The sequence below is a fragment of the Chlamydotis macqueenii genome, chromosome 1, assembly GCF_036417535.1.
Source record: "Chlamydotis macqueenii isolate bChlMac1 chromosome 1, bChlMac1.mat, whole genome shotgun sequence".
Classification (NCBI taxonomy): Eukaryota; Metazoa; Chordata; class Aves; order Otidiformes; family Otididae; genus Chlamydotis; species Chlamydotis macqueenii.
Window position 1 is genome coordinate 11,869,192 of NC_141556.1, and position 26,998 is coordinate 11,896,189.

The 26,998-nt window shown below is 37.3% G+C and overlaps 1 protein-coding gene across 1 annotated transcript in view; it reads left to right on the forward strand.

Moving 5' to 3' along the window:
- SEMA3C (semaphorin 3C) overlaps positions 1-26,998 on the forward strand; it is a 125,416-nt gene that overhangs the window by 46,329 nt on the left and 52,089 nt on the right. The window contains exons 3-4 of the mRNA XM_086745740.1: positions 22,538-22,698; positions 25,140-25,202. Coding sequence (XP_086601866.1) covers positions 22,538-22,698; positions 25,140-25,202 — 224 coding nt within the window. The remainder of the gene's footprint in view (positions 1-22,537; positions 22,699-25,139; positions 25,203-26,998) is intronic.

Sequence of the window (26,998 nt, forward strand, 5' to 3'; positions counted from 1 at the left end):
CTTGTCTTTTTCTGCTGACACTGAGAAATAACCAAAATATTCCAAGATTTTTGTGGGTCCTCTGTGCTCGGTAGCTATGGAGGCTTAACATGCTATTTTTGGTCAAATTCTCCCTTACAAAGGAGCAATAAATAATAAAAAATATGCTACTTCTCTGTCATCATTATTTCCGAAAGATGGTTTTAAAAGGTTTCCAAGGACATGACATTTTTCAGGGGTGATGAGTGGTCTTTGTTTTACAGAAATACAACATTAAAAGACCAAAACACTTTTTCCAAATATCCAAAGCTCTGATTTTCTGAAGATTTTACTGTTATTTTGAGCATGAGAAGCAGTAGATATTGGTTTATGGTTACTAGTTGTGCCACTGAAATAGAAATCTGTGTCCGCATGCCCATGTTACGCCATTTAAAACTCTTCTGCCCGAAGTTGTGCTTGTTGATAATCTGCCATGCTGTCAGTGTATAAATATACATTTCGACATGAATGCTGTGCAGCCAATGTACCTTTTACAAATCCAAGCAATAGAAAAGAACAAATGAGGAAAAATCTGAATGTCCAGAGCATTAGCATGTTAAAATTGATCCATTGATATGGAAAGCATTTCACTTTTAACATTTCATTTTTCCTAGGGGGAAAAAAAAAACAAAACACCCTCATTTTGCTTATGTGTAGCATACATGTTTTCTGAAGTATTTTGAGAGCTAATTAGTGTTCATCATGAAGACTGATCCGTAATGCTTATTTTCAGTCTTGGCAAGTACTGCTGAGAGCACTAGCCAAGATTTTCCAAATCTGTATACCTAGGTATCTTTCTTTATCTACATCTGGATAGGTAGAGGATGACATGAACTGTAAACCAGTATCACTGACAAGTTTCCAAGTAGATACTCAAAAGCCATAGAACTCTGTCTTCAATGTCAAAACACAGCTTTTTTAGATTTTGAACTGTAGATATTACACAGTATATTTTTCCACACTTAGCAAATTAATGTGCATTACAGACAGCTTGAGACATCACTCCACCTAGGTTTTGCAGCTGCTCTGGTTCACAGGAGGATCCTGCCAGCTCTCCAGCCTGTGGAGTTAATTGGAGCTGGATCCACACCCAGGCACACCCAGCTGCTGCTGCAGGTTGGCTCGTGGTTCAGGGGTTGACCGTCTCCTAAATCAGAAGAGCCAGAGTAGAGTTTGATGGTTTTATGCTGCTGGAGGTGCTGTCCTTTAGGTGAAGTGTTAAACAGAAGTCGGGTTACTAGAGTTTGAAGACTCAGACCTGCAGTATGAGCCCGTATATAGCTGTGTAAAATCTAAGCCTCCAATTTTTGTGTTTGACCTACCATCTGCACCTTTGTTTGGCTTCAGTATTCACTTTTATTCTTATCCCCATGCTTGTGGTCTGGAACAGCTATTCCCTTTAACCTGGAGCTGGTTGTCGAGAGATGTGTTCTCTATACGGTGTTCACTCTTCTCTGCGCTGTTTTAAGACTTACTTTAAGTGGTTTGGGATCCTTGGGGAAGTGTTACTGCATGCTGATGTTTTATTACCTGCTGCAACATAAATGTTGGTTGTTATTTTTTTAAATTGCTTTGTATACATGACCTAAATTTGTAAATCTAATACTCAAAATAGCATGTAAGAAAGTTGAGAGCACTAACTTGATTATTTGGAGACAATGATCCAATTTCTTGCCTTCCACCAAGTTTCCTTAAGGAAGCTACTAAAAATAAATGAACAGTATCCATATGAATAGTTCACATCCTGTTCTCCTCCTACATGAAATTCAAAAGAAAGGATACTGAGTTTCATGCTGAAGCAGCTGATCTGGTCACAGAAAGGTACTTCAGTCTGGTCAAGTAGGCCATTCCTACCTACTCAGGAGGAAAACTTCAAAAAATTAAGCAAATCAATTCCATTGCTTTTTCCCTGGACATATGTAGTGAGCAGGATTAGAGCTCTTCCTGGACACCGGCTGGGAGGCTGCCTGCTTCCCTAGAGGGAGAAGGAAATAATTTTGAAAGACAAAATATTTATTTATCAAGTGCAACAATGCATGCATTTTATTATTTTTACATACTATTTTCTATGACTTTTTTGTGCTATGAACACTTGCTTTATTAGTTTTAACATATTAACTAATTGCTACATAGAAGTTTTTCCTATTTGAATGCTTGCATTGTCTCATAGCTAGATTTGCTGTTAGGTAATTATTGGTATTCAGTCAGCCTGGATGAATAGAATTGTTGTGCTTAGAAAGCTGAATACTTTATATGGCTTTAACAAATTAATTAAACCTGCTATTATTTAGCCTGCAGGTCTAGCTGTATACAGCTTAATCCTAGTTGTAACAGATACAAATGTATTATGAGTCCATAAAGACCTATATATTTTTAACTAGTATTTATGATTTCCCTATGCAGTGTTAGGCAACAAATGAAGCTTCTGTGGAACATTTGTGCTGGGAAACGTTATCTAAAACCTCATTATTATGTGGCCTATTTTAACAGCTCAGTCAGTTGCACTGACACAAAGTCAAGATTTAGTTTGCTGCTGATAAACATAAGGAGTTTGAAGGCCAACTTTCATTCCATCTGTACTCAGTCCTTTCTCAGACTTACTTCTGCCTAGCTTTAGGGTCACCTTGTTTGGCAAAGTGTGCATTGGTTCACAGTCTCCCTGACAATATTTTCTATTGCATTTCTGTTTTTTCTATAAAGTTTTTCTATTGCCACTAATACTATACATGGTAAGTCACGTGTTTTATACAGAAGATTCATTCATATGGTCACCTTCACATCAATTCCTTCCATGTCATAGTTTTCTGTTGCTTCTGGAGTGGTGTGTGCTAGGACTCACTGACTGGCCTGCTGCACCAAGAAAATGAGCTTGCAGAGCAGAGAGACCAGGGTGCTGCACCCAAGGAAGAGCTCAGGCGTGCTTTCGGGAAAGCACGATCCCTTGCAGAAGTCCTTGGCTTCAGCCCCTGGCCGGCATGCCCTGCCTGCCTCTGCAAGTGCCCTGATGTGGGGGATGTAACCGTTCACATGACCCCGCGTGTGGAGCCTGATGTATTCAGCAACAAAAACTTGGGAGGTCTCTAATGGGCTTGGACCAAGCCCTGTGTAAGACTCAGCGTTGATAATTGACTATCTCTTTGTCTGAAATCATGCTTCAGTTCCTGTCAGAGGAAAGACTCTGAAAAAAAGTAACTTTGAAAATTACAGAACTTCAGGAAATGGCAAACCACTCCTGTTCCAAACAAACTGGAGGTGCTACCACATTTCCCGAGAGAGTTAGTCCTTCTAGCTGAGCCATAGAAGAATAGTGGGAATCAACATTCACAATAAGATTTCAAGGAAGAAATTACCAGATTTCTTTGAATCTTTGTAACAGGCCTCATTTTGGCGGAATAGAGAAAGTGTTATTGTTTTATTTCACAGAGACTGAGTCATCATCTTCTATTTTGTTCTCATTATAAGACAAAATAATTTGCTAGTTTCCATCATTGCTTTATATTCTTTGTAGTACCAGTAACTTTGTTTGCTTAAATCTTCAATTCCTGATCTCCTTTAGCAGAAATGGTCTTGAATTAGACTTAGTCACGCTTCTGCTCGTTCCTATCAGTGTAGGCTAATGTTTGGCAAAAATTACTTTATTTGTCTCACTATTCAGATGGCTCCGAACACTTCTCTTTCTCTGCCAAGTGTATTTGTTTGTTTGTTAAAAAATGCATTTATCTGAACTTTTGACTTGTATAGTATTCCTCAAGGCAGTGATATTTATAAGACTAATGAAAATTTTCACCTTTCTTTGATGACATGAAAGAGGATGGGAGGGTTAACTGGAGACCAGCATATCCTGCTGCTTCTCTCTGAGCACACAGGGGCAAACATACATTCTTCGCTTTCTGAATTTTTCTTTGAAGCACATCTCTGCTATTGGACATGTCAGTGGCTGTTTCAAAAATTCTTCTACTTTTTGGCCCAAATCCCTTACATTTTACATTTGGGATATTGACTTGCCAAGATATACATACATGGCTGAAATATCTATATTTTTAGGGGACTTTAGAACTTTTTTCTCTCCTGATGTGCATCTGGGTTTTCTTTTTCTTTTCTTCCTATTCTTCCTGTTGTTTTTGTTTTCAGGGTGGTGATGAGTTTATTCATTGTAATAGCATTCTAATGCAGTGACATAAATCCTCTGCTAATAGGAAACAGAAATAACTAATAGCTTCATATGCATTCAGTGCAAAGCATATTAAGTATAGCAAGAGTAACAAATGTCAAATAAAATAAGCCAGAAAATCTAAGAGTTGCCAGTGGACTTTGATGTCAATGACAAGGTGGAGGTAACAAGCCTTTGCCATTTCATGTGCTGTATTTGGAGGCTGTTGTGTGCCAAAAATTGGACTGCTAGATTGCATGCTTATTTCTCTGTGGAATATCTGTGTTCGGGCGGATTTTTTTTTCTTTAGGTTTACAAGAGAAAAGATACTTCTTTTTGCCCACATCAAACTTTCCCTTGTTCTTCAAACATTGTGAAATATATACCATTAAAAGACAAGGGAGGCATGTTTAGGAGGTAAGAGAGGCAGATGGGCTGAGTGATGTCTTAGCTCAATTTTCTGTAATGTGGGAGGCTGGGAGTGAAGTGTATTAGCGTGGGCTTTGTAAAAGCCTACTTCCTTCTGACAGGTTTTCTGGGGATATAGAACCAACCTAACCTCCAAGGACAGTAAAACTGGAATCTCTTTGGACTGAATCTCAAGAAATGTCTCAGTCACTGCAGAGCATAATTTGAACCCATAAAGAAAAAAAAAGAAATTCAGATTGTGTTTCCAGCAGTTGTTATTTTTAGTTAAGCCACAAACCATTAATGGCTGTTTAAAGTAGGGGGTTCCGCATTTTTCTCCACAAGCATGTGCTATTTATTTGCTACCCATGCAAGTACGCAGCCAGTGTACTTGGTCCCTCCAAGGACATTGGAAAGGCTTCAGAGGAGCCAGCTAGCACTGGGGCTCTAAGAAGGGATTCTGGCACTGGGGCATACAGCCTCCTTGGGGATGACTGTTCCCAAATGATTTCTCCCTTCACTTAAGGAGAGGCCAAGATGCTACCCTTGATCTTACAGGACATGAAAGAGGGACGTGGCAGTAAGTGTCCTTCCCAGTTATGGTCTTGGATGACCATAACATGGATGACCATAACATGGATGACCATGCAGGTTATTTGCACTCATGTTTCTGATTTCTCTTCTTTGACTCATCTACAAAGGTACAACAGTTTCTGACAGAGATTGCCTTATGTTTGTGTGGCACAGAGAGTTGCAAATGTACTTGGAATCGGAAATAAATTAATGCTGTCTGACAAATAAATTATCAGATAGATATACTAGCATCTTGGATGTATTAGGAGTATCCTTCCACCATCATACTTTATTTCCTTAACCTAGAAGGACTCTTGAAAATGGCTGTTCTTAAATGCATCCAAGCAAGATTGCATTGAGCCAGGAGGAAGAAAACTGTGTGCAAACCAATTTCCAGCTGTATTGACAATCTTATTTTGAGTGGTATTTTCTCTTCTTCTTGCTGTCTTCCCTCCGCCCCCCCCCAACCCTCTTATTTCTTGTTGATTATTTCCTCTGCTGGGATAGCAATACATAATTGCAGCAGCCCAGTGTTTATTTACAACTTCCAATTGAAATTTAACTTCCTATCATTCAGTAAGACACTGCTGTGCATTTTAAAACACTGACATCACTGTTCCCATTTGTAATAACTAACCCAATATTTTCATTTCCTTGCTTGTTTTCTTTCTTTTCCCTCATATGTGATTATCTTTCTTCACTTTCTTTTTTACCTGAAATTAAAAAAATTGTCCAACAGAACATTTAAAGATGCTTAGCTTGTGTTCCTGACGAGTCCTAGTGGAACTTCTTGTAGGTTTTCAGTTAAACTCTTAAGTGCTTAATATTTCACTGGAATTGACTGCATTACAGCTGTAGCAGATGAAAATGTACCCCTATTTTCTTCTTGTACCTTGGCTGAATTCTTTAGAAGTTCATGGTTTATTTCAACCTTTTAGCGTTGTCCTACTGAAAATACAGCCACCAGTCTTAGAGTGGAATCCTGTGAATCCCTTTGATGGCAAAAGGAATGAGCACAGGGGAAAAGATCTACAGAGGCTGGATCAGCTCTGGAAGTGTTTAATCTCTTCAGAAGGGCATAAAGGGAAGAGGGAAGTTTTATTAATTAAATTTACAATTTGCTGCTCTCATGTTGCTAATAATTCCTGTAAGAGACATGCATGACACTGCAGCATTTTAAAATACTTGCTAGAAAGTTTACATAACCACTGACCTGTGGGTCTGGTGTTTTAAAAAATGTCTATGATATTTTATTCAAGGAGGTATACTTTCCACCTGTTCTGAGATCTCCTGGGGAATTGGCAGCATTACGTTTGTCCTTGTGCAGATAAGTAAACTGAGAAATATTAGTAAATTGGAGTTAGAGCCTCATCTCTTTAGGCCCTGTTTCAATTCAATAAATCAAGGCAGGTTCCTTCAGAGGGAGCTTCAGAGAATCTAAGCTACTTCCCTGCTCTGTTTGACCATCTAATTTTTCTCTCAGTGAGAATATACTGAGCTTCTAGAAACTGGGCTCTTAAATTCAGTACTTCAAACTAGATGCCTGCAGCAGACTGTTTGACTTTCTACAGCCTGCCCAATGAGCGTATAGACAGTCACATCTTCTTGGGATTTGACTTTATTAAGAAAAATAAAGACTAGTGCAAGCCATGTCCCTACCCTCAGATAACCTGGAATTCTTAAAATGGACCTTCTGAGCCCCCTATTAATTGCTTGTATATTCACTGAGCCAGAAAGGGTGATGGAGCTATTGGATTTTGGAAGAATGCCCTTGCTTTTCCTCCTTTTATAATGTTTGCAGGTCTGTTGTAACTTAGCGGCAATCCTGACTTTGGGCCTGTGGTTTGTGCTGCCATACAAAATATTTTTGGCCATCTACTGGCCTGCCTTGTTTAATATTCAAAGGCAATTGTTATATAGCACTTTCCTGTGTGTTTCTTGCCTGTTTATTTGCTCCAGAAAATGATGCTTAGATTGCTTGTAATTCTAAGGGCCACAGAGGGTTCGGCTCTGGTTTGAGCTGTTAGTATGGCTGAATGACTCAATAGCAATGGTAATGTATTTATCCTGGATCTCTCAACACGGTGAAGCAGACAGAAGGCAACCTGAAGGAAAATTTCAACAAGACAGACCAAAGCCAGAAGGAGAAATAGAGAAATGAAATGATGTGCCCATAGATATGCAGCTGGCCAGTAGCAGAGCTCAGGTTAACCTAAAAGGTCCTTGTCACCAGAAATACATGCTTTTTCAATAAGAAAAGCTTGGGTAATGCCAGCTGAAAACCACGTCAATTGGCTTTCAGCAACTACTCGCTATAATTTTAAAAGCAAGACATAGGCAAAAAATGTGTCAACTTAATGAATTCACAAACTGAGACAAAAGATGTAAAAGTGTTGTCTCCTGTGTCACAAAATGGAATCAGGAATAACACATCCCTTATCACAGTGTGGTATTCTGACATACACACCCGCAATAATTAAGTGCTTTTTACCTTGACATACAGCAAAAGAGACAAGATTTGGGGAATATTTCAATACTTTGTCTTTTCCGGAATGATAATGCATATTTTTAATATCCTCATATGTTCATCATCAGCAATTCTTTTATGCCTTTTCTTTTTTTTTTTTCTGGTGTAGAGGCAAGCTTGTTTAAATACTTGCTCATTTCTGATTAGAATGTTTTTCCCAAGGCTATTGACATAGTTTCCTTTATTCTATTCAATCTAGCCAAGTACTAATATCTCCTGAGTAACAGCAGAAAAAACAGTTCAAACAAATTACACTCTATATTCACTTGTTAGGCACATATCCACACACTACACTATTAATTAATATAATTGATAGGTCTTATTTTAATTAAAACAATACAATAGTTATAAATAACCTTGTCAGATATTTAAAATATCATATTTGAATGACTGTATGGATTTTTGATGTCAGCTACTTAAAGCAGAGTTTTTGCAGGGTGTTAATAATTTGGGCACCAAGGCATAGCACAAAAATTGTCTTTTAGCAACTGCATTCTGTAATTTTAAAAATGAAATGTTAACCAATGTTTGGAAGTGTACTATAGTTCATGCTTGGACCTGGACTGTCTGTCCTCTCAATTGGTGCACACAAGTTCATCCCAGCTAAAAACAGTCCCTTGCCTTATTAGAGAGCTGAAGAAAGGAAAGCAGAACTGAAGGAGAAAAACTGTATTAATTATATGATCTGCAGAGTGCTCTTTGTGTGAACAGCATCTAAATATCAGTAACAATTTATTCACATGATTTTTTTTTTGCACCTATGAAAGTCAGATTCTGATTGCTTCTATAAATAGTGTTTTCAGGACCTTTGGTTTGCATTGGTTTAGCGTGTGAGGGGCGGGGGATATTAGGTAGCATTTAATGTTGTCAGGAAATGAATGTAAATGTATTCAAATTGCAGCTATTGTGTTATCGTCCCTTCCTTCCTCTCCTCATGTGTCACTTGCTTTCTAAGAAGATAAATCCAACAAGTTAATTTATCACACTCCTGTCTGTGATTTTTGTCCTACTTGGAGGTTTTTGATGCAATTATATTTGAGTTATATATATTTATAAAGAATTAGATCCTTTTTTTTTTCTTTCAGTTACTCAAAGTTAACCATTGAAACATACAAATATAACCCTTAGTTAAATGTTTTCAGATTATTCTTTTTACTGTCACTATTACTCTTGTCCCTTGAGGTACAGGTGAGCCAAAGTTGTATTTTTATCATATTGAGGAAATTCACCTACTTCTAATGTTGTCATCTAAATATTAGATGTCTAGTCTGAGTTAATCATCCAGACTTCTTTTCTAATCATTACAGTAAAACAAAATAAAACAAAACACCACCACCAACAACAACAAAAAAAAAACCCAAAAAACCCCAAGAACCTACAGAAGAAGGCAAGTTAGGTTTTTGTGTCACTGTCCTTCGTTTCAGAAAACACCTGAAAACAACTTTGTTTCTCCCTCCTTCAGCAGAATATTTCTTCCCAGAATAGTCATTGAGTGTTAAGGTTTCCCTTTTCTCCTATCCAAGCCTAAACCACACTGCCTTCATTGTCTTGTCATGTTTTAAGCCTGAAGAAGGTGATGGATTTTCTGGCAGTGCAGGATTTGTGACCATTTCATTCAGCATGAGGAACACTGATGGATGAACTTCTTTGTGTGTATTTTATCTTGCAAGTTGTAAATCATGAATCGTTCTATTTCTGGACTACCGTGCATTGATTTGACATGATAAAGGGACAGGTTATCTGATAGGTAGTGACAAGTCTGGGGCAGCCTGCTTTGCCTCTTGTATTTAGGCTCAGGAGTCGGAGTTCTGAGCGTAGCAGTATGGTATCTGCACAGTCATTTGAGTGTAGTGCGTGTAAAAGAATGAAGTACAAAAGGGAAAATGTACTTCACCAGGCTCTAGAATGTTTTCTTTGTTATGAAATTACATGGTATTGCTGAATTCTTTTTTTGGTCATATTTTGGAATATAAAGTGCTTTACTGAGTTTAGCTGTAGGAGAGATGACCGTAGTTGTAACATGCCTAAAGTTGGTGTAAGGGAAGTTCAGTATAGCAAGGAAGTATAACCAGGAACATATTCAATACACCAGTTATGCACCTAAACTGGTATCTAGGTGGGAATTAAGAGCCTAAATTCAGAATATTAATTCAGGCAAATCCAACCAAATCGGAAATCTTCGTAGATGAAAGCTGTACTACTGGGTACGCCCAGCACAGTGTTTCTCTTTGCATTGGTTGCTGAAGGAGGTGGCTGCCTAAGGTTTACTGGCATTCAGAACAAAATCATTTCTCTGCCTAAATTCTTCGGTGAGCCTAATACCCATGGTCAGACCTTACTAACCTGCACCAAATGGTCTGTGGTTGCCATTAAAAAAAGGCAGGAGTTTAATGCCTGAAATATTCCTGCAAGTAGCTGGATACCTGTGCTGTCCTCAGTTGCCACTAGAGAGTATATTTGATAACTTTTGTAGCACAAATGAGGAAGATGGGACAATCTCTAGATTGTAGTGTCTTCACTAGATAATAAGGTTTACAATAGATTGCCACCAAAAATACATAAAAATAAGTTGAAAATATTTATTTTACACTCAGTATGTATCTGATGTAAAAGACTTGTGCTTCTAGGAACTTTCAGTGCCGGTAAACCACCCAATAACCCAGCATTGAACAGTACGCAGAGCCAAGGAAAAGCAGCAGCTATTACGGTTGCTTTTTGTTTTTCATAACCAATAAGCAGTTGAAGTATACCATGAATGAAGGTGAACCTATTTAAGGGAACTAGTCAAACTAAGTCTCATACAATAGTGAAAGCAATATTAAATAAACACCAGCTGAAGGATTTGAACCTGTTAAATATATTTTGCATTCAGGCTAAGAGTTCAGAAGTTCACTGTTTGCCATTCCTCCTCATGGGCAAATCTAGTGAAGTTAACATGGATTTAGTAAACAAATTCTGCTTAGAAGCTATTCAGAACTGTCTCTGTTTACTCTGTCACAATCACATGGTAGAGATTTTGTTTCTACTGCAATAGAATTCATGACATTATCTGTTTAATGCAGATTAAATGGATTGTGCATTAAGTGGCATTACTTTATGCGACCCAGACACACTAAAGCATGTGAACCTGTAAAATCAAGTGATTTAAATGTATCATGCAATAAGCCTAGATGGTTAGCAAAAACATGAATTAGAATAATACTTTGAACATAAAAATGCCTTTCATTTGGTTTTTTTTAGCGAACATATATTAAATGAACTTGATAATAATTCTGAAAGACAGGTAAGTGTTGTTATAAACATACAGCAGATGGTTAAACTGACATAAATGGAGGGTGAGAGATTTGTTCAAGGTCAGAGAGCAAGTGCCCAGGAGTTCTGGCTTAGAGTTCCCTGTTCTGATCATGAAACAAATCTCCTTTGTTCTTTATATTGGTACATTATGCTTTAAATGTCTAGCCATGTTATTTCACTTGTGCTTCTGAAATATGAGTACAGGGCACACAAAAAAGGGCACAATCTAGGAATTTTGCCTTTAAAGTTAACACAATTTTTATTTTGTCTCAGAATGAAGGACACAGTCATGTGCTGAGGGCACTTGCATCATCCTCTGCTACAGTTAGTGGTTTGCTACAGAGATAAGTGTTCATTGTGGTTGACTGCTATGCCATGCTGTCCACTACTGTGTCCTATCCTATGTCTACAATGTGCCAGTTTTAATCTGTCAGGAATCTAAATACCCTTCAGTTTTGGATTGCTGTTCGAGTCCTTCCTTCCTTCCTTTACCTTGCTCTTTCTATGATGAACCTATAAGAGGTCCGTGTAGTACTTCAGCCAAGTACATTACTCTTCTTGGCTCTTCTGCCTTTTACCTGGAAGCAATGATTTATCTTCCTTTTTCTCTTTGTTGGTGTTCAGCACATCCAAATGAACCAATGTTAGAGCCTATCATTATTTAAAAGTGGTAGTGTTGTGATCATGAGATGCTTCATAACTGAGAGTTAAATATAAACAAGTAGGTTTTCTTATACTTTTTTTCCTTCTTTTGGCCAAATACTAGATGGTCATCCTGCTGAATAAATATGGCAAGGCTAGTTTAAACATGGCGTGAGTGACTGCAGGTTTTTTTTTTTTTATTAAAATGGCTTCTCATTCAGATGAAATCTAAACAGAAAAGCATAAAAGTTATCACTTAAATCCAAAACAGAGTTTTGGCTGAGCTTATTAAGCCTGAAGAGTCTGGACTTACAAAAAGAGAGATTTTGTTTGTTTGTTTATGTGAAATACACTTGAAATAACTTCTTCCAGCTATTTCATTTTAATTTCAAAGGCTTTTTTGTACATTACCAAGTGCAACCCAAAAACAATCCAGTGATATAAATACCAAACTATTACCTTGACTTTACATATGTAACACAGATAGTTTCTGTGACATGCCTGAAGTCAAAAAGCAAAGTACCAGCAGAACAGGATTCTAATCCACCAGGCTATGCTCAGCCCACTAAACATGACTTTTATTGTGCGCCCAAATACCAGCTGGTGATCACTTCAAGATTGATAGTAGCATGCAGCTCTGGAATGTGCTCCTAAACTCCCTCTTTGTGTCAGTCTTCGTGGTGCGAAAAAGAGTGAAATATGGTTGCGTTCTGTGTGTTTAAACAGCAAGCGCGCTGCCCACTGAATGCGTCTCCCCATGGGGCTTGAGCACAGCGCTGCTGAGCCAGCAGCACGGACAGCCACATCTCATAAATGACACCTAACGGTGACAGACCCACTTCTAGCTTCTAGATCCATATAGGAAGCTTGGAAGTATTTTGATTTTGAAGTTAGCATTAAAAAAAAAATCCCCAACTCTTAATTAATTTAGTATTGACATGACTCATAACAATCCCAGGTGTTCAGCAACACAAACAGTAAACATTGTTGATTAAATTAATAATTTCTAGTTGTGTCCAACCTCTAAAGTCCTCTGAGGGACATGACCAATCTCTGTGTCCAATGAAGCAGGTTATGGCATTACAGTAATTTGGAAAAAAAAAAAATCTTAATGTACAGTCTGATGAAACCACATGGCTATTCCTCTGATGGGAGTGAATGCATTTAATATACCAAAAAAAAATTATTTCAAGGGGAAAAAACAACAAGAAAACATTTAAGGATAGGCTTGACCTTTGCTCTTCTCACAAACCAAACTTTCTTTGGCTTCAGGAGGCATCCCAAACACCCACGTCCAGAAAACAGCTTGTTTCCTATTGATGGAAAAGGCTGGGTGGCGTCTTGGATGCAAAATCAAATTTAATAAAAGAGCTCAAATTAGGCAGAAAGGCTAATTTAATCATACAGAGCAACAAAGAAATATAGGAAAAAGAATGAAGAATATTGTGGAGAAGTATTCTAATATTTGTATTCTAGGAGTAGAAATGTAAAGAGGAGATTTGGATAAATACAGTTGTGAAAGAGTGGCTGTGTCTTTTGGTAAAGTTCACTGTCTTCAATATAATGACCCTTCTGGCATCATGTTGGACTAGGGGTTCACTGAGGGTTCACTGAAGGGGAGATGCCATTTGTTGACCTCCAGCTGCTTTGTTTTCTCACGTAGTGGAGCAAGAAGGAGTGTTTCTTTTATCCTTCCCAGATGTAAAGCAGAGCTTGCTAACTTTCTGGGCTTGGTATATAGAGATGATGATCTGATATATAGACAAGAGTGTATAGACACCAGGTATATGTATACCATTGACTGACGTACTGATAGGAAACAAGAAAACACACTAAAAAATTAAGCAGTAGTTTCCCTAGTTGTATGTGATACCCACCATCCTACATACCTGTTTCCTTATTTTTGCTATAGGCAACTTGACTTATTTTATGAGCATCTCTCTGTATTCGGAATTGTCTGTGTCTAAAAATACCACTCTTTAATTCACCAAGCCATTGATATGAATTTATTAATTAAATTATTTTGAATGTGAAATACTGCCCTCCAAGCCTTCTTCAAGTCATGGCTGAGTAAATTTTACATTATTTTACTGAAGAATGAATAAAAGCTAAGCCCTTGGGATTTATTTTGATCTCTTTATGCCTGATGTTTGCCTGATAGATAATCCTAATTTGATTAAAATTATAATAATAATAATAATAATAATGAAACTGTAATCAAGCCTGCATATACAAAGTTACCCTTTTTATACAGAGCAGGAGTGAAAAGTGACTGCCGAAGAAAAGGCCAGCATGTTTTAAGGAGATCTGTGGATAAAGTGTCATGGCTGAAATTGCAGCTGAAGTTGGTAACATCAATAAAGGCAAGGATTACTGCAGCAAGGGCAGTAATGCCAATCCTAGGTATACAGAGATTGGCTGAATCTCTGGGGAGATTGCCCTTTGAAGGAGAGAAAGGAATATAATGAAAAGGGTTCCTCTGAGTCACCACAGAGAAGTGGGTTTTTACTTTATTACAAAAACCATAATTAAATATTTTGGTGGTTGAGCTGTGTTTTTTTTTCTCAATGAGTTTTTATTAGCTCTGGCAACAATTCTGCAGCATAGTGACAATATGCTCAGGGAAAAAAAGAAAGACTCTGCGTGTGAGTTGATGTGAAGAACTTCTTTGGTCAGAAATTAAGTTAAGGGACTACTATCTGCTTACTTCTTTAAGGTGTGGATTATTTTGCAATATTTGATAGTTCTTCACTACGGTTCAGAGGCATGGTTGTCAGTACATCAATGAAAAAGTATTAACACCTCAAAACTGCAGATTTGGGGAGTAGCTGCCTCTGTCAGTCAATTTTGCAAAAGACAAATTATGTCTTCACTGTCTACAGACTACCTCAGTTAACCTGCGAAGTGCACTCTTACACTGAAACAGAAAGGTAAACTTACAAAACCAGACAATTCTAGCAGAAAAACAACCTACCTTTCAGTCAACCTTACTTACAGTATCCTTGCTCCTCTCACTCCCTCCCCAGTATTCAAAAACATCCCAGCTGAAATCATCTGTCACATCAGTTTGTGGGGAGTAAAGAGTCAGATACTCAAACCTAAGCCTAAAAAGGTTTGCTTTTATCACAAAAATAACAGCCTGAATGAGATTCAAAACTAATGAGAAGTCCACTCAGACCTCGTTCTCCTCTCAGAGGTCAACCTGCTATGGCAAACGGGATGAAGATGAATTAATTGGGAGAACAGCTCACAAGTCTCATGCTGTTGCCCAGTTCTGAGTCAGAGAATAGCACTAAGTTCAGTTTTAATTCATTTTTCAGACAGACAATTACAATAATTCACTTTCTCCCATTTCACATCTCTTTCTTTAAATTTTCATCAAAGTGTTTTGGTGTCTGCGTACAGTCATGGCTTCAGATGGGCTGTTAATCTGTTAGCTACTTGGAACATTTCTCTGTGTGACTGAGCATGGAGGAGGAAGCACAGCTGTAATGACGTGATTACTGGTCCACTAGAAAAAAAAAGAGCAAGAGTGAAAAAACAACAGAGTACAATGAAAAGGTATTCTGCTCCCAGAAGTAAAATAATGTGGAATTTGTCTAAGTTCTCCATGGGTGTGGCTTTTTTTTTTGCTTCATCTCAAAAATAATGTCATACTTGGCAACCGAAAGCTTCTCACTCCTGCATCTGGGAAACAAAAAGATCTCGACTGCCAATAGCAAAGCCTCTGTGTGCACTCAAGCTAGTGGGTGAGACAGGTTGAGTTTGTGCAGCCGTAGGCAATGAGGTAAGGACCCTCTCCATGTCTTTTGGAAAGAAAAAAAAAAGGGTAAACTCTGTGTAACTGTGCAGACTTTGAAGTATGCAGCTTACTCTTGGAGAGCAGTTTATGCGCTGCAGAGCTGTTATACACAAGCTCTTTATACACAAGACACAGAAAAGACTGGCTCCCATCCTACAGCTAACTCAGCTGCCATAATCTTAAACGCACTTGGCCTGTCTTTATGGCTCTCCACGCTTGCCAAAGTTATTTCTTTGGTTTTGGGACCAAAAATGAGAATAAAGTCTGAACAGGTTAATGATGTGCAGAAATGAGCAAGGTAATATTTGAGAAATCAGATATCTTCTGGAAAGTTCTATAGAGTGGCAGTATTTGTGACATCTTCTGAAATAAAACACAGAAATTGCAATTAAATAAAGGGATAAGATTGATGACTGGTAAAATTATAACTGCGTGCTACTTATTAAAAAATAAAAAGCCTACTTTTCAATATTTTTATTGAAATACCTGTGCAGACTTCAGAGGAGATATTCCAGGTTTACAGCGAGGTAAGTGGAGGAATAATCTGAAAATTATGCCAAGAAGTGTCTACAGCCTAGCGAGACTGGCTGACTGGAGAGTGTGGGTGGTCTTGCATAATTCTCAATGAAGGAATCTCAATACTGGAATATTTGGCATGACTTGGAATAGCTATGCAACTACAGTTTGGGAAAAACTGACATTTTTTCCTCTTTGTTTCGGAGTGGGGCTTCTGCTGTGGAATGTAGTATGATTTCATCATTACAATATCTGTGTAAGTTAAAAAAAATTGACATTTTGATAGTGTCTGTTCCTCATAATGTAAAGCTTCAATAAGAATGCATTTAACCTTGTGGGGTGCATTGGGTTGATGAATGTGCCACAGAGCCATAATACATGTTGCCACATACAAGTAAGTGACTTTCTCTTGTCGTGTATATGCCTTTGCTTAGAAAGCACACTCCTCCCACACAAAACTGGCAGCTGCCCACACCTCGGTGGATCTGCCCCTCCTTCTTCGTTCTTCAAAGCAGCAAATCAAAGATGAAAAATTCTCTGATAGTTTTTGATAGTTTTAATTAAACAGCATTCTGTTACAAGTGATTCCACTTTCAGTACAACTTTTAAAAAGCCCCAAGATCAAAAAGCCAGTTAGTACTCCATTGTGATCTTTTTAAAGTCTGCAAGTTACCAGGATTTTAGGACTTCTGTGTGCCTTGTGATTTGTGAAAAAAGGACTTATCTACTGACATATGTGAATGCTCTGCTTAAGGTCAACTATTAACTGGTATGTCTTTTCCTATCAACACATGGTCCCCTTCACAAAGAGCTATTGAGTGTTTTACTGCTCCTAATGTGTATGTTGAGCTGCTCAAGGTGACAGATTGCTCCTCAGACATGCTAAAGCTACCTCTGGGCCTGACTCTCCAAAGACTTCACCTTGGTGCTGTTATTTCTATTTATAAAAGAGTGCACTATCTCAATCCAGTAATGTTTAAATTCCATTTTCAACCAATTAAGCGAATATACCAACAAGTATTCAAGGTGTATATTTAAACTAGGTGTATATTTAAACTAGTTGAATATCGTTGACATTTCCATGTTACTTACTCTTTTTCCAAATACAGCAATTACATTTCCTTCTGGCAACTTATACATTTTAGCTCTGGGCAAAGAGGGCTCCTGTTTCAGCCTGTACTGTCTGAACTCCCTTCTTCCCTGTCCTCCAAGTGATCTTGTTAATTAGTTAGCCAGTGATTTTATGAGCACTTGTAAATCTGTTTTCTCCCCTCCCACTCATTCTTTTTTTTTTCAGTAAAAATGTAATTAAAATCCTTTCAGACAGATTCAGAAGCTAGAAAGTGTGCACATCTGTGATTTCCAGTCTTTATAAACCTATTACCTCCTTATACAAAAAGCCAAATTTAATTCTAACAGCATTAAAAAAAAAAAACAGTGCAAAGACTTCTCATGCGTGAAGAAGAGATAAAGAGATAAAGAAAAGGTCAAAGGTCCATCTGAACTTTTTGGGCCCCGTGTGGTTAAGGCACACAAGGGACTGACTAGTAGCACATCTGGCTGCTTATGGCTCTTTGGCCAAATGACTGCACTCCCATTTATAATCAGCCTCACTTGAGAGCTGGCTGAGGGTTGGGTTGTAGTTGGAGCACTGCATAAGCAGTGGCAAAACGCTTTAACAGCTCTCTTCCCTCACTCTCTTAAGTAGAAGGAATCGATATAGATTTCTTCAAAGAGAAGGAATATCGACAGTGCGAAGGTGACTTGTTCTGAAATTTTGAAAGGAAATAGTCAGCCTTTCCTTGTTCTATCTCCATACATAAAATTCAACAAATAGTCACATTGTATACCCACAGGGTTGAAAAGCAGTCTTACAAATAGCATACTTTTTCCACGGGTGCTATGTAAACTATGAAAATAATACATTTCTTTTGTCTTTACACTAAACAATCAGAAATAAGGCCAAGAAAACAATAGTTATAATTTTTAGATTCTTATGAAATCTGATACTTTAAAACTTTTTTACTTGAATATTTATTTATAGGGGGTAAAATAAATAGTTTCATTCCAGTTCCTGGAAGGGGAGATTTTACATTGCACTATCACATTTGGCATGAGCTGGCATAGTTGTTGGCACAAACTGAAGGTTTAATGAGGCTTAAGAGAGTCTTACAGTCTCCTTAACTAGAAGCTAATGTTGTTGAGCCTCCTGCTAGATGTACACAAGGTTGTCATTTGTGGACCCCATACCCCCTGAGGGAATAAAAGGAAACAGCATTGTATTGCTCACTTCCAAGTCACTAAGATTACATAAAACCCATTACAATTGGGGCAGCAGAGGGTCCCTGGGGAGATGTAGCCCATCTTTCTGGAAAGCCGTGTTTGTCCCCTTCACTGTGGTGCTGTGTGTGAAACTGGATTGCTGTGCTTTCCTCCCTGCTTTTTTTTTGAGGCGTGTGCTCCAAATCTCTGGCTCTGCTCTGAACTTCCCCATAACCAGCCTTCTGAGACTGAATCCTGATGCCAGGAGGAAAGAGGAGGAAAACATATTATTTCTTGTACTTACCACAGGGGATCCTAAATTAAAAGCTTGACAGAGCATCCTAGATTTGCTCAAAGAAGCCCTACCAGGCTGGAAACCGGGGGATGGTGTAGTGCAGAGATGACTGTGTGCACTCTCTCACGTATCGTAGTTTATCCACAGCTTATCTGTGGATAAACTCAGTGCTTTGAACTTGGGCTGGGGATGCCTACATACCACAGCTGTAGCTTACCAACTCTGTAATATAATTTCTTGTTTATGTTGAACTTCTCAGTAACAAGTAGTTATATGGGTCTGTGAATAGGAAATATTCATATTCGGGAAAGCCCTGCTAAAAATTGTATTAGTTTCAGTAACATAGGTATCAAACATCCATATGAGTATGAGACATCTACCAAGGAAGTCATTTACGTTGGGGTCTTATCTTACATATTAGGGATTATTACATTCCTTACCTTAGGAAAGTCAGGCTATATTTTCAGCATTGTGACACCAGTGAATTTGAATTAAGGAGCAACGAAAGTTTGATGTTGAGTGATTAAATAATATATTCAGAGGACAACCTGATGAGTGGATCTAGCTCGTATACCCCTATGCAGGTTGGCCAATTTGAGTATAACAGGCTATATTTGTCAGCGGGGCAGATATCTCCACCTTTCTCGATTTTCAGTCTCCGATAGCTGTGATTTGTCTTGTTCTGGCCAACACAATGAGTTGTGAGTGTTACAAAGGCTTTTGTGATGTTAATAATAGTTATTACATAAAATATTTGTTGTTTCTCCCACGACAACAGAACTTATTTAAAAATAATACTCACATTAACTTTTTTGTTGTGGATTAGAAGGATAATTAAAGCATAGGTGTTAAACTGCCTAATTGTCAGTAAGCTGTACATTGTCTACAGAGAAAACTCCCAGTCATTAGGATCTCCAAAATGTGCAGTTCAATAATAATAATAGTTCTGGGGAGAGAGATCGCTAAAGGTTTTGTTTTTCATTAAAAGAGACAAGAGCTATATAACCTGTCCTCTAAGATCAGATTTTTAACACTAGGAATCAAGTTAGCGATGGCTTCACCATTGAGGAAAGCCAGAACTACATTCAATGGCTGATGAAAAAAGGGTGAACAAAGATTATTCTTATGTCATTAAAGATGACAGTTATTTGCATATGGAATATATATAGGGTTTTTTTTTTCTGCCAAACAAAATTGTTAATATTCAAAGAGAGCTGTCTGTAACGTTATTCTCCATGCAGTGTTTACTGCCTTGACTGTTTGGTTAAATTCTCAAAGCATGGAATAGAATTTGCTTTGAAGGTCAGTGAATGCTTACATCCTTTTTTTACAGAAACTTTTGGAGATGAAAAGGAATGTGGAAGACCTTACAGCATCTTTCCAGCCACTGCTCTTTCCAAGTAATAACACTCAGATAGTAAATCTTTAAAAAATCAAATTTTCTTGGGTGATCGAGTGGCAATTTTTTTTTTTAATGAAAAGAAAAATTTGGTCAATTATAAATTCCCTCCCCATTTGTTTAAGTAGCCCTAAGAGGCTAATAAACTGTAAGCTTCAGCACTAAAAGAAATAAAACTAATAAATCTGTATGACAGTATTTGTTTCAGGGCTTTCCTTCCTTCTTATGAATGGTGTTGAGTTTCCATGCCTAGTAGCATGTCATAAGGTGTTCTCCTCATCAACAGCTTGCTGGAGAAAGATTATCTTTCAGGGGCCTTAGGAAGAATAATACCATTGCAAAGAGGTTAAAAATCCAGGAAAAGAGTGTATTTTAATAAATGAAAGTTGTGGAACATATATCTGTTGCTATTTTTGTCTCTTGCTTAAAAACAATCATAATGATCTTGATCATCTTTTGTGTCAATCATGGTGTGTTCATTGTCAGTCGTAGTCAATCACTGCAGCATTAAGAAGGAACATTATATTGTGCAATCATTGTGCTCATATTTACCCGGTGTTGTGTGGGAAACTGCTGCCACTACCAGCTCATATGTGCTTTCCTGGGATATCAAATATACAGTTATGAGAAGCTTCAGTTTCACCTTACAGCTTCCAAATATTACAGTAAAGTTAATAAGGCCACCAGGAAAAGAGATGAGCAGTAGCTTCTCAGGCTTGTTAGGAAAGGTCAGTCAGAATTTTAGAGAGAGAAAGGGACTGCATTTTATGGCACTACACTGGTGAGTCTCCCAGGTGCCTTTGAAAATCCTAGCTAAAAGCTTACAGGGAGGATTCTTTAAGTAAAGTAAAACAATTGGTTTTCCAAGCACTGAAGAAAGACTTCTGAAAATGATGTGGACAATTTTTGTATATATTTAATGACTGCTGTTTCAGTTTAAGCTTTTAGGTGCACTGTAAGCCTTGATTGTATTTTTACCATTTCTTGAGAGATATATTAAATAGAAATACTATATGTTAATTTTTGTTTAGTATTACCATAAATAGATGCATGTAGACAACTCTTAGCTGCCCAAAGCTGTCACACATCTGAGTGAATCAAACATCATACATTTCAGTAATTTAAGATATTTTTCATCTTCCATTGAAACTATTTAGCAATCATGATTAAAATCAGGTGGAGTTATGCATCATATTTATCAATGCAAATTGTATTCTGTAAAGTGTTCTTTCAATCATTAGATCTCTAGTAGACAGGCCTTTGCCTGTATGTTGTCTACCACTTGTCAAAAATTGCTCTCCAAGCAGTTTTCAAAGAAAAATTTATGCTTCCAGCTAAACACGCATTTTACAGACAGTGCAAGAAAGTGCATACTTTAGACGCACTTTTTTTTTTTTTTAACAAAGCAAATATCCAAAAATATTTTTGTTTTGAGAGCTTTGTTTTCCAAAATATCATTAGGTCACGTTAATCTAGTCATCTAAGAGGCATAGATTATTAATTTGGGATAAGACATCTACTGTTTTCTACAGGGAACTAATGAGCAAAAACTACTTTTAGTAAAAAATAGACTTTAGCAACAGTGACAAACTATGTTGTCCAAGACAAACAGTTTGCAAAAGGGATGTGGACTCAGTTCTTAGCTTTATTAATAAACATTACAGCATGGTATCATTTTCCTATGTACTGTGTATTTGCCACTCTTTTAGAGTTCCAGGGCATTATCCAATAATAATGCTCATGAGGTAAGAAAGCATAATTATATGTTAAATATTTGAATAAGGAGAAATTTATTATTAAAGTTTTATTTCTCCATTCTCAGCTCTTGAGAAATATCCCTTCTGTTGTTACTGAAAAGGAAAATAATCTGAGTGGGGGCCAAAACATACTGGCCAAGCAAAGACAGGAAGGCTGAGCTTTCTCAAGGGCAGCAAGTAATACTTATATTGCAGAAGCTTGTGCTATTCCTGTAACAGGCCTGATTCCGCACTACTGAGATCAAAGGATGTTTTTCACTTCCCTTCATTGAAGAAAGTTTTGTGTGGAAAAATAGAGCTCGTTCTACAGTTCTGATAGTTTGGTCCAAATCCCATACACAAGTGAATAAATGGACACATTTAGGCTTGACTGAACACGTATTTTTTTTCCCTTTTAAATAAGCTGTGCATGGTAATGAAGAACTAAAAAAATATTTTACCTTGAAAATGATAAAAACCTGTTCTCAGTGAAGCCCCTTGTTAGGAAAAGAAAGTAAACTCTTCTTATGTAGTTATCATTGATCTTGTGGATTTTCTGCTGTCATAAACTTCAAAATGTATTGAACACATTGATTAATTTAATATATGATCTTCCTTAAAAGCCAAGGCTGTAAGTAATCATATCCATTAACATAAGAATTAATTAGGTTAATGAATAACAGCAATGCCTGATTTTTATGAGACATGTCTGGCTACTTAATGTACAAAAAAAAAATTATATTCAAATGGAGAAAGGAAAATTTGTTTAAACTTAACCATTGCATTATTACCAAGTATCTGGTGAGGGTTTTTCTTCTCTTATTGACCCCACTGGTATTCAAAGAAAGAAATGCAGTTGTGAAGCAAGAAAGGCAATGGAACTGCTTTACTAACTTGTTGTATTTACTGTTTCAGAGCTGCAAGAAACTAAGACTGCCGAGTATCACAGAACATCGCACAGTCCCCTGGATTACAGGATATTATTAATGGATGAAGATCAGGATCGGATCTACGTGGGCAGCAAAGATCATATTCTGTCTCTGAATATTAATAATATAAGCCAGGACCCTCTCACTGTAAGTTCAAAATTTATTTTGAGAATCCAAGGTTGCTTTACTATATGCCTTTCTTTTTAAGACAAAAAATGTGTATTTTGTTTCTTTGCAGCAGACAAAAGTCCTGGACCACACCTGTTTGAACTATTAGTCCTTGGTTTGTGTGTAGTACAAGATGAAAAAACTATTAGCATGGCTGCTTCTCAAACACTGTTTAAAAACTGACCTATTTACTCATTTTGAAGCAACATTCAGCATGGCTTGGCCTCATAAGGAAAATTTGTATGATTTGATGGTTTCCACTCCTTTCCAAGATTTAAGGTGGTTCAGAGATACACTTATAAAATAAGCCTGTAAGGAAGAATAAGATACATTCTATCATTTTCAGGCCATAGGGAAAAAAAAAACCTATGGGGACAGAGTTGCCTTTACCCTTTGAATATATTTATTTTTTGTTTGTACTCTGATGCCTAATCACTGAACTGTTTTTCAGTCTTTGTTATGTCTGTGTCAGCCCTCGCCCTTCAGTTGGGTAGCTGTGACACCTCATGTTTGGGGTTTTTTGGACACTGTGACCCTCATCTCCTTTTTGATGCCCACCTCTTTTCTGACTGTTTCTCTCACTTGTTCAAATGCCTTTTTCTAAGGACTCTCTGTATCCCATGTTCCCAAACTGTAGTAAGCAGCCTATATATGAAAGAATCAAATTATAAAATGTTTAAACTAGTTTCACAGATTTCTCTCCTGTCTGCAGAGCTAGTTCAAATCCAGCTTCTCTGCTTTTAAAATAGGTGGCCTGCAGAAGTACTTGTGTGCCCAGAAGCCTGGCTGTTAAGATATGACCTCTCTACAAACTTTGCCTTGACTGTCTTTAGATTATCGCAGCTACAACACCACTTTAAAGTGTATTGTATAGGCCTCCCTTTACCAAATTCATCCTATCCTTTAATCTATGGGCTTTATTACTGTATCTCAGGAGTATCCAGGGGCAGAGATATCCAGCTTTCAGCAGCGAAGTTAAACACCTTCCTTAAGAGGCAAGGCTTTTAATGTGTCAGGAGAAGGGGCAGGCGCTGCTGGAGGGTGATTAAGAGCAGTTCAATTAGGCTTTGCACTGAATCACCCTCTGGACATCCTTGTCTACCTGAATTGATTGTGTAGGGAGTCCAGGGAGGCTAACTCTAACTTGCAGATTTAAATTAAATGCCTCTCATGTGACGGCGTGAACGTGCCCTTCGGCCTCCTATTGACACTGAAAACTTCCTCTGAAATGAGACCGCCTTTTCTGATCTGAAATACCTTGTGTGACCTTGTTGCTAATCGCGTTCTCACCAGTGATCCGGCCCACCTTGTCTGGGAGCTGCTGTGCTCCCGCACGGCATCAGCCTTCCCTTAGCCGGTTGCTTTTCATTCTGTGCGGAGTTCGGCTAGATAGGAAGGCTTCTTTAGCATGAAATATATTCTGCAGTATAAAGCTGTGAGGCATTTCAACAATCTATTTAGACATGGAAAAATAAGAATTAAAAAAAATCAACAGAAAGCAAAGACGCGCTCAATTTTCTGGCAGTGAGTGTGATCATCAAGTATTAGGCTGACAATTCATCTCTGCAGTTCCACATGTTCTTTCATTTGTTTGTTTATTTTTATAACAGATTCACTTTGTTAATCTTATGCCATTATAGAAACCCTATATACTTATGCATACATATCTAGAATTCTCTGCATATATATGTATGTATATATATACACAGAGATTTTTAATGTTATTGTTTATGTTCTCTTGAGGTTAAATGTTACCAGGCTTTGTCACCTACTACATTTCTAGGGAGAGATTTCTAATGGATGTCTTTTCTATTTCAAAATCAAAATAAATAATGGAAGAAGCTCAATAACTTTAGAGTTTGAGTATAGACCTAATAAATATTTGGACATTGAGGTGTTTGTCAGAAAATTATCTATAGTGCAAGATATCTTGGAAGGAAATGAAGAAGTCAGTCTGAAATCTTAAGTTTTTAAGCAGGTTTTGTCATAAGATTACAAATTTTTACTGTTAAAATAGAAAACTTTTTACAAGAACTCTTCTTTCAATATTTTAGTCTTCTGGTTTTTATTGTGAACACTTTCTAGAAATTCAGTTGAAGTGAAAAATAAAGACAGACAGTAATTTAGACTTATGATGAAAATACCTCTTATTTAGAAGAAAGAAGTTTAAGTAAGTTGATTAACTTACCTTAAAAATATTTTAAAAAATTAATTTATATCAGCCAAAGACCTAGGCCTTTATTTTGTTTATTGCATGCTAAGACAGAAAGTTCTTTTCATTTATGAGTGAAAATCCTTTTTTTCCGTATAAACAAGGTGTAATACTAAATATTAACTTATTAGTTTAAGTTAGGCAGGGAAATGTTTTGTTTAAATTATGTAATAAGTATGTTACTTAAAAGATATTTCTTTCCTTCTAGATTTTCTGGCCAGCGTCAGCAAACAAGGTTGAGGAGTGCAAAATGGCTGGCAAAGATCCTACAGTAAGTTACAGTCCACATGCACATGCAGACACATACACAAATTAGATGCTTGGCAATAATGTAAGAGCACCTTGAGTGCAGCCAAAAACGAAATGAAAGAAGTGTTTGTTTTGCTTTTTAAATACTCTCAAGGCCAAGTGACAAAGTGAATTTATGAAAAAAAAAGTTATGTAAATAGAGTGCACCTTCAAACTCTGACAGATGGAAAAAGATATGAACTGTCCACTCTCTTGCCTTTTTTCCTGTTACTGGTCAAATTAGGTAATAGTACTTTTCCAGATACGTCCTGGGGATGATGCTGAACAGCCTGCTGAGCCATTGTTTGCTGTGGGGAAGCGCTCTGGTTGTCTGCTCGCCCCAGGAACGGACTCCACAGGCGGGTGATACCCACTGCCTGCAGCCCGAAGACCCCAGGCTCAGGAACACCCCGAAAACCTCTTTCCATTACTGCCACAAAACAATGCTCAAATAAGTGTCTGGAAATCAGTTAGCTTTATTAGAAAGATATAAAGATGATCTCTGGAATCACGGGAAACACAGACTATGGAGTAGTTATGTTGAGTCATTTTGCACCACAGCTGATTATTCTCCCATCTGAATGCAGACACTTCCCAAAGGACCTAAATCAGCTGGTAATTTCCCTATACACTCTTTATAGGCAGTAGATAGAAATTAATTATTTTGAAAGACCCAGTGAGTGGTACAATACAGCAGAGCCTGTCTTCGGCACAGATGTAGGTTAATGTGGTTATCTTCCTAAAGTAATTTGCATTTACAGCCTGTATATTTGCAGAAGACAGCCAAATTGTAAAAAAAAAAAAAAAAAAAAAAGCAGAAAGTCACAGTTCAATTCTGTTCAGCTGCCTTTTGATGTTTTACCAGTTCAGTAGCAGCTAAAGGTCTTTATCCTGGTTTTCTTTTCAGCTCTTTAGATACAGCTGGTTTACAATTATTTTAGTATTACAATTCAGAATCTAATCTGAGCTAGAAAATTGCAATTTCTCACTACTAAATTTATAAGAAAAAAAAACATTTGCTTATATTTTGATTTGAGAAAAAAACTATGGAAATCAGAAGCCTTCACATTAGGTATAATTGTCTTCGGAACATACTTCTCAGCGTATATCTGGGATTATAATTAATGAAATGATTGAACGACGTAAGCAAATGTATATAAACATAGCTTCTAATTTCAGAAAAAAATAAGATTAATGCAAAAGTCCACTGAATTTAGTATAAAAACTGTTATTTATTTCAAAGGTCTCTATATCGTGCCTGATATGGAATCACAGAATCATAGAATCATATGTCTATTCATTTTAGCTACACATTTTGTATTGTTAACTAGGCCTACAGATGACATGCAATTCAGTTATTACAATGTTACAACAATTCACCTGAGACCCCAGGGTGGGCTTTGTTTTGAAAATTTATTGCAAATGCTGATGAATGTAAGGAAACCAGAAGGCTGACCTAGTAGAGTGTTGCTGTAATAATTGCTTTTTCAAAACTGTGGAGAGCAATTCACTGTATTGCTGCAGAGCAACAGAATTGTATTATGGTTTGTATGGCAGCTTATCTACTTTCTTTCCCGATAGCTATGGTAGTGAAAAATAAGTGTTTTTCCTATTGAATGTCCTATGTGTCTATACATCTTTACATTGTTCTGCCTACTGCAATGTGCAGTAAATTCTCCAGCTAGTGGCCTGTTGAGTTGCACTAAATGTGAAAATCAAACAGGTACCTTTGTTAATGGTGGTTGTTGTTGGCCCTAGTTACTAACTATGTTGACTGCA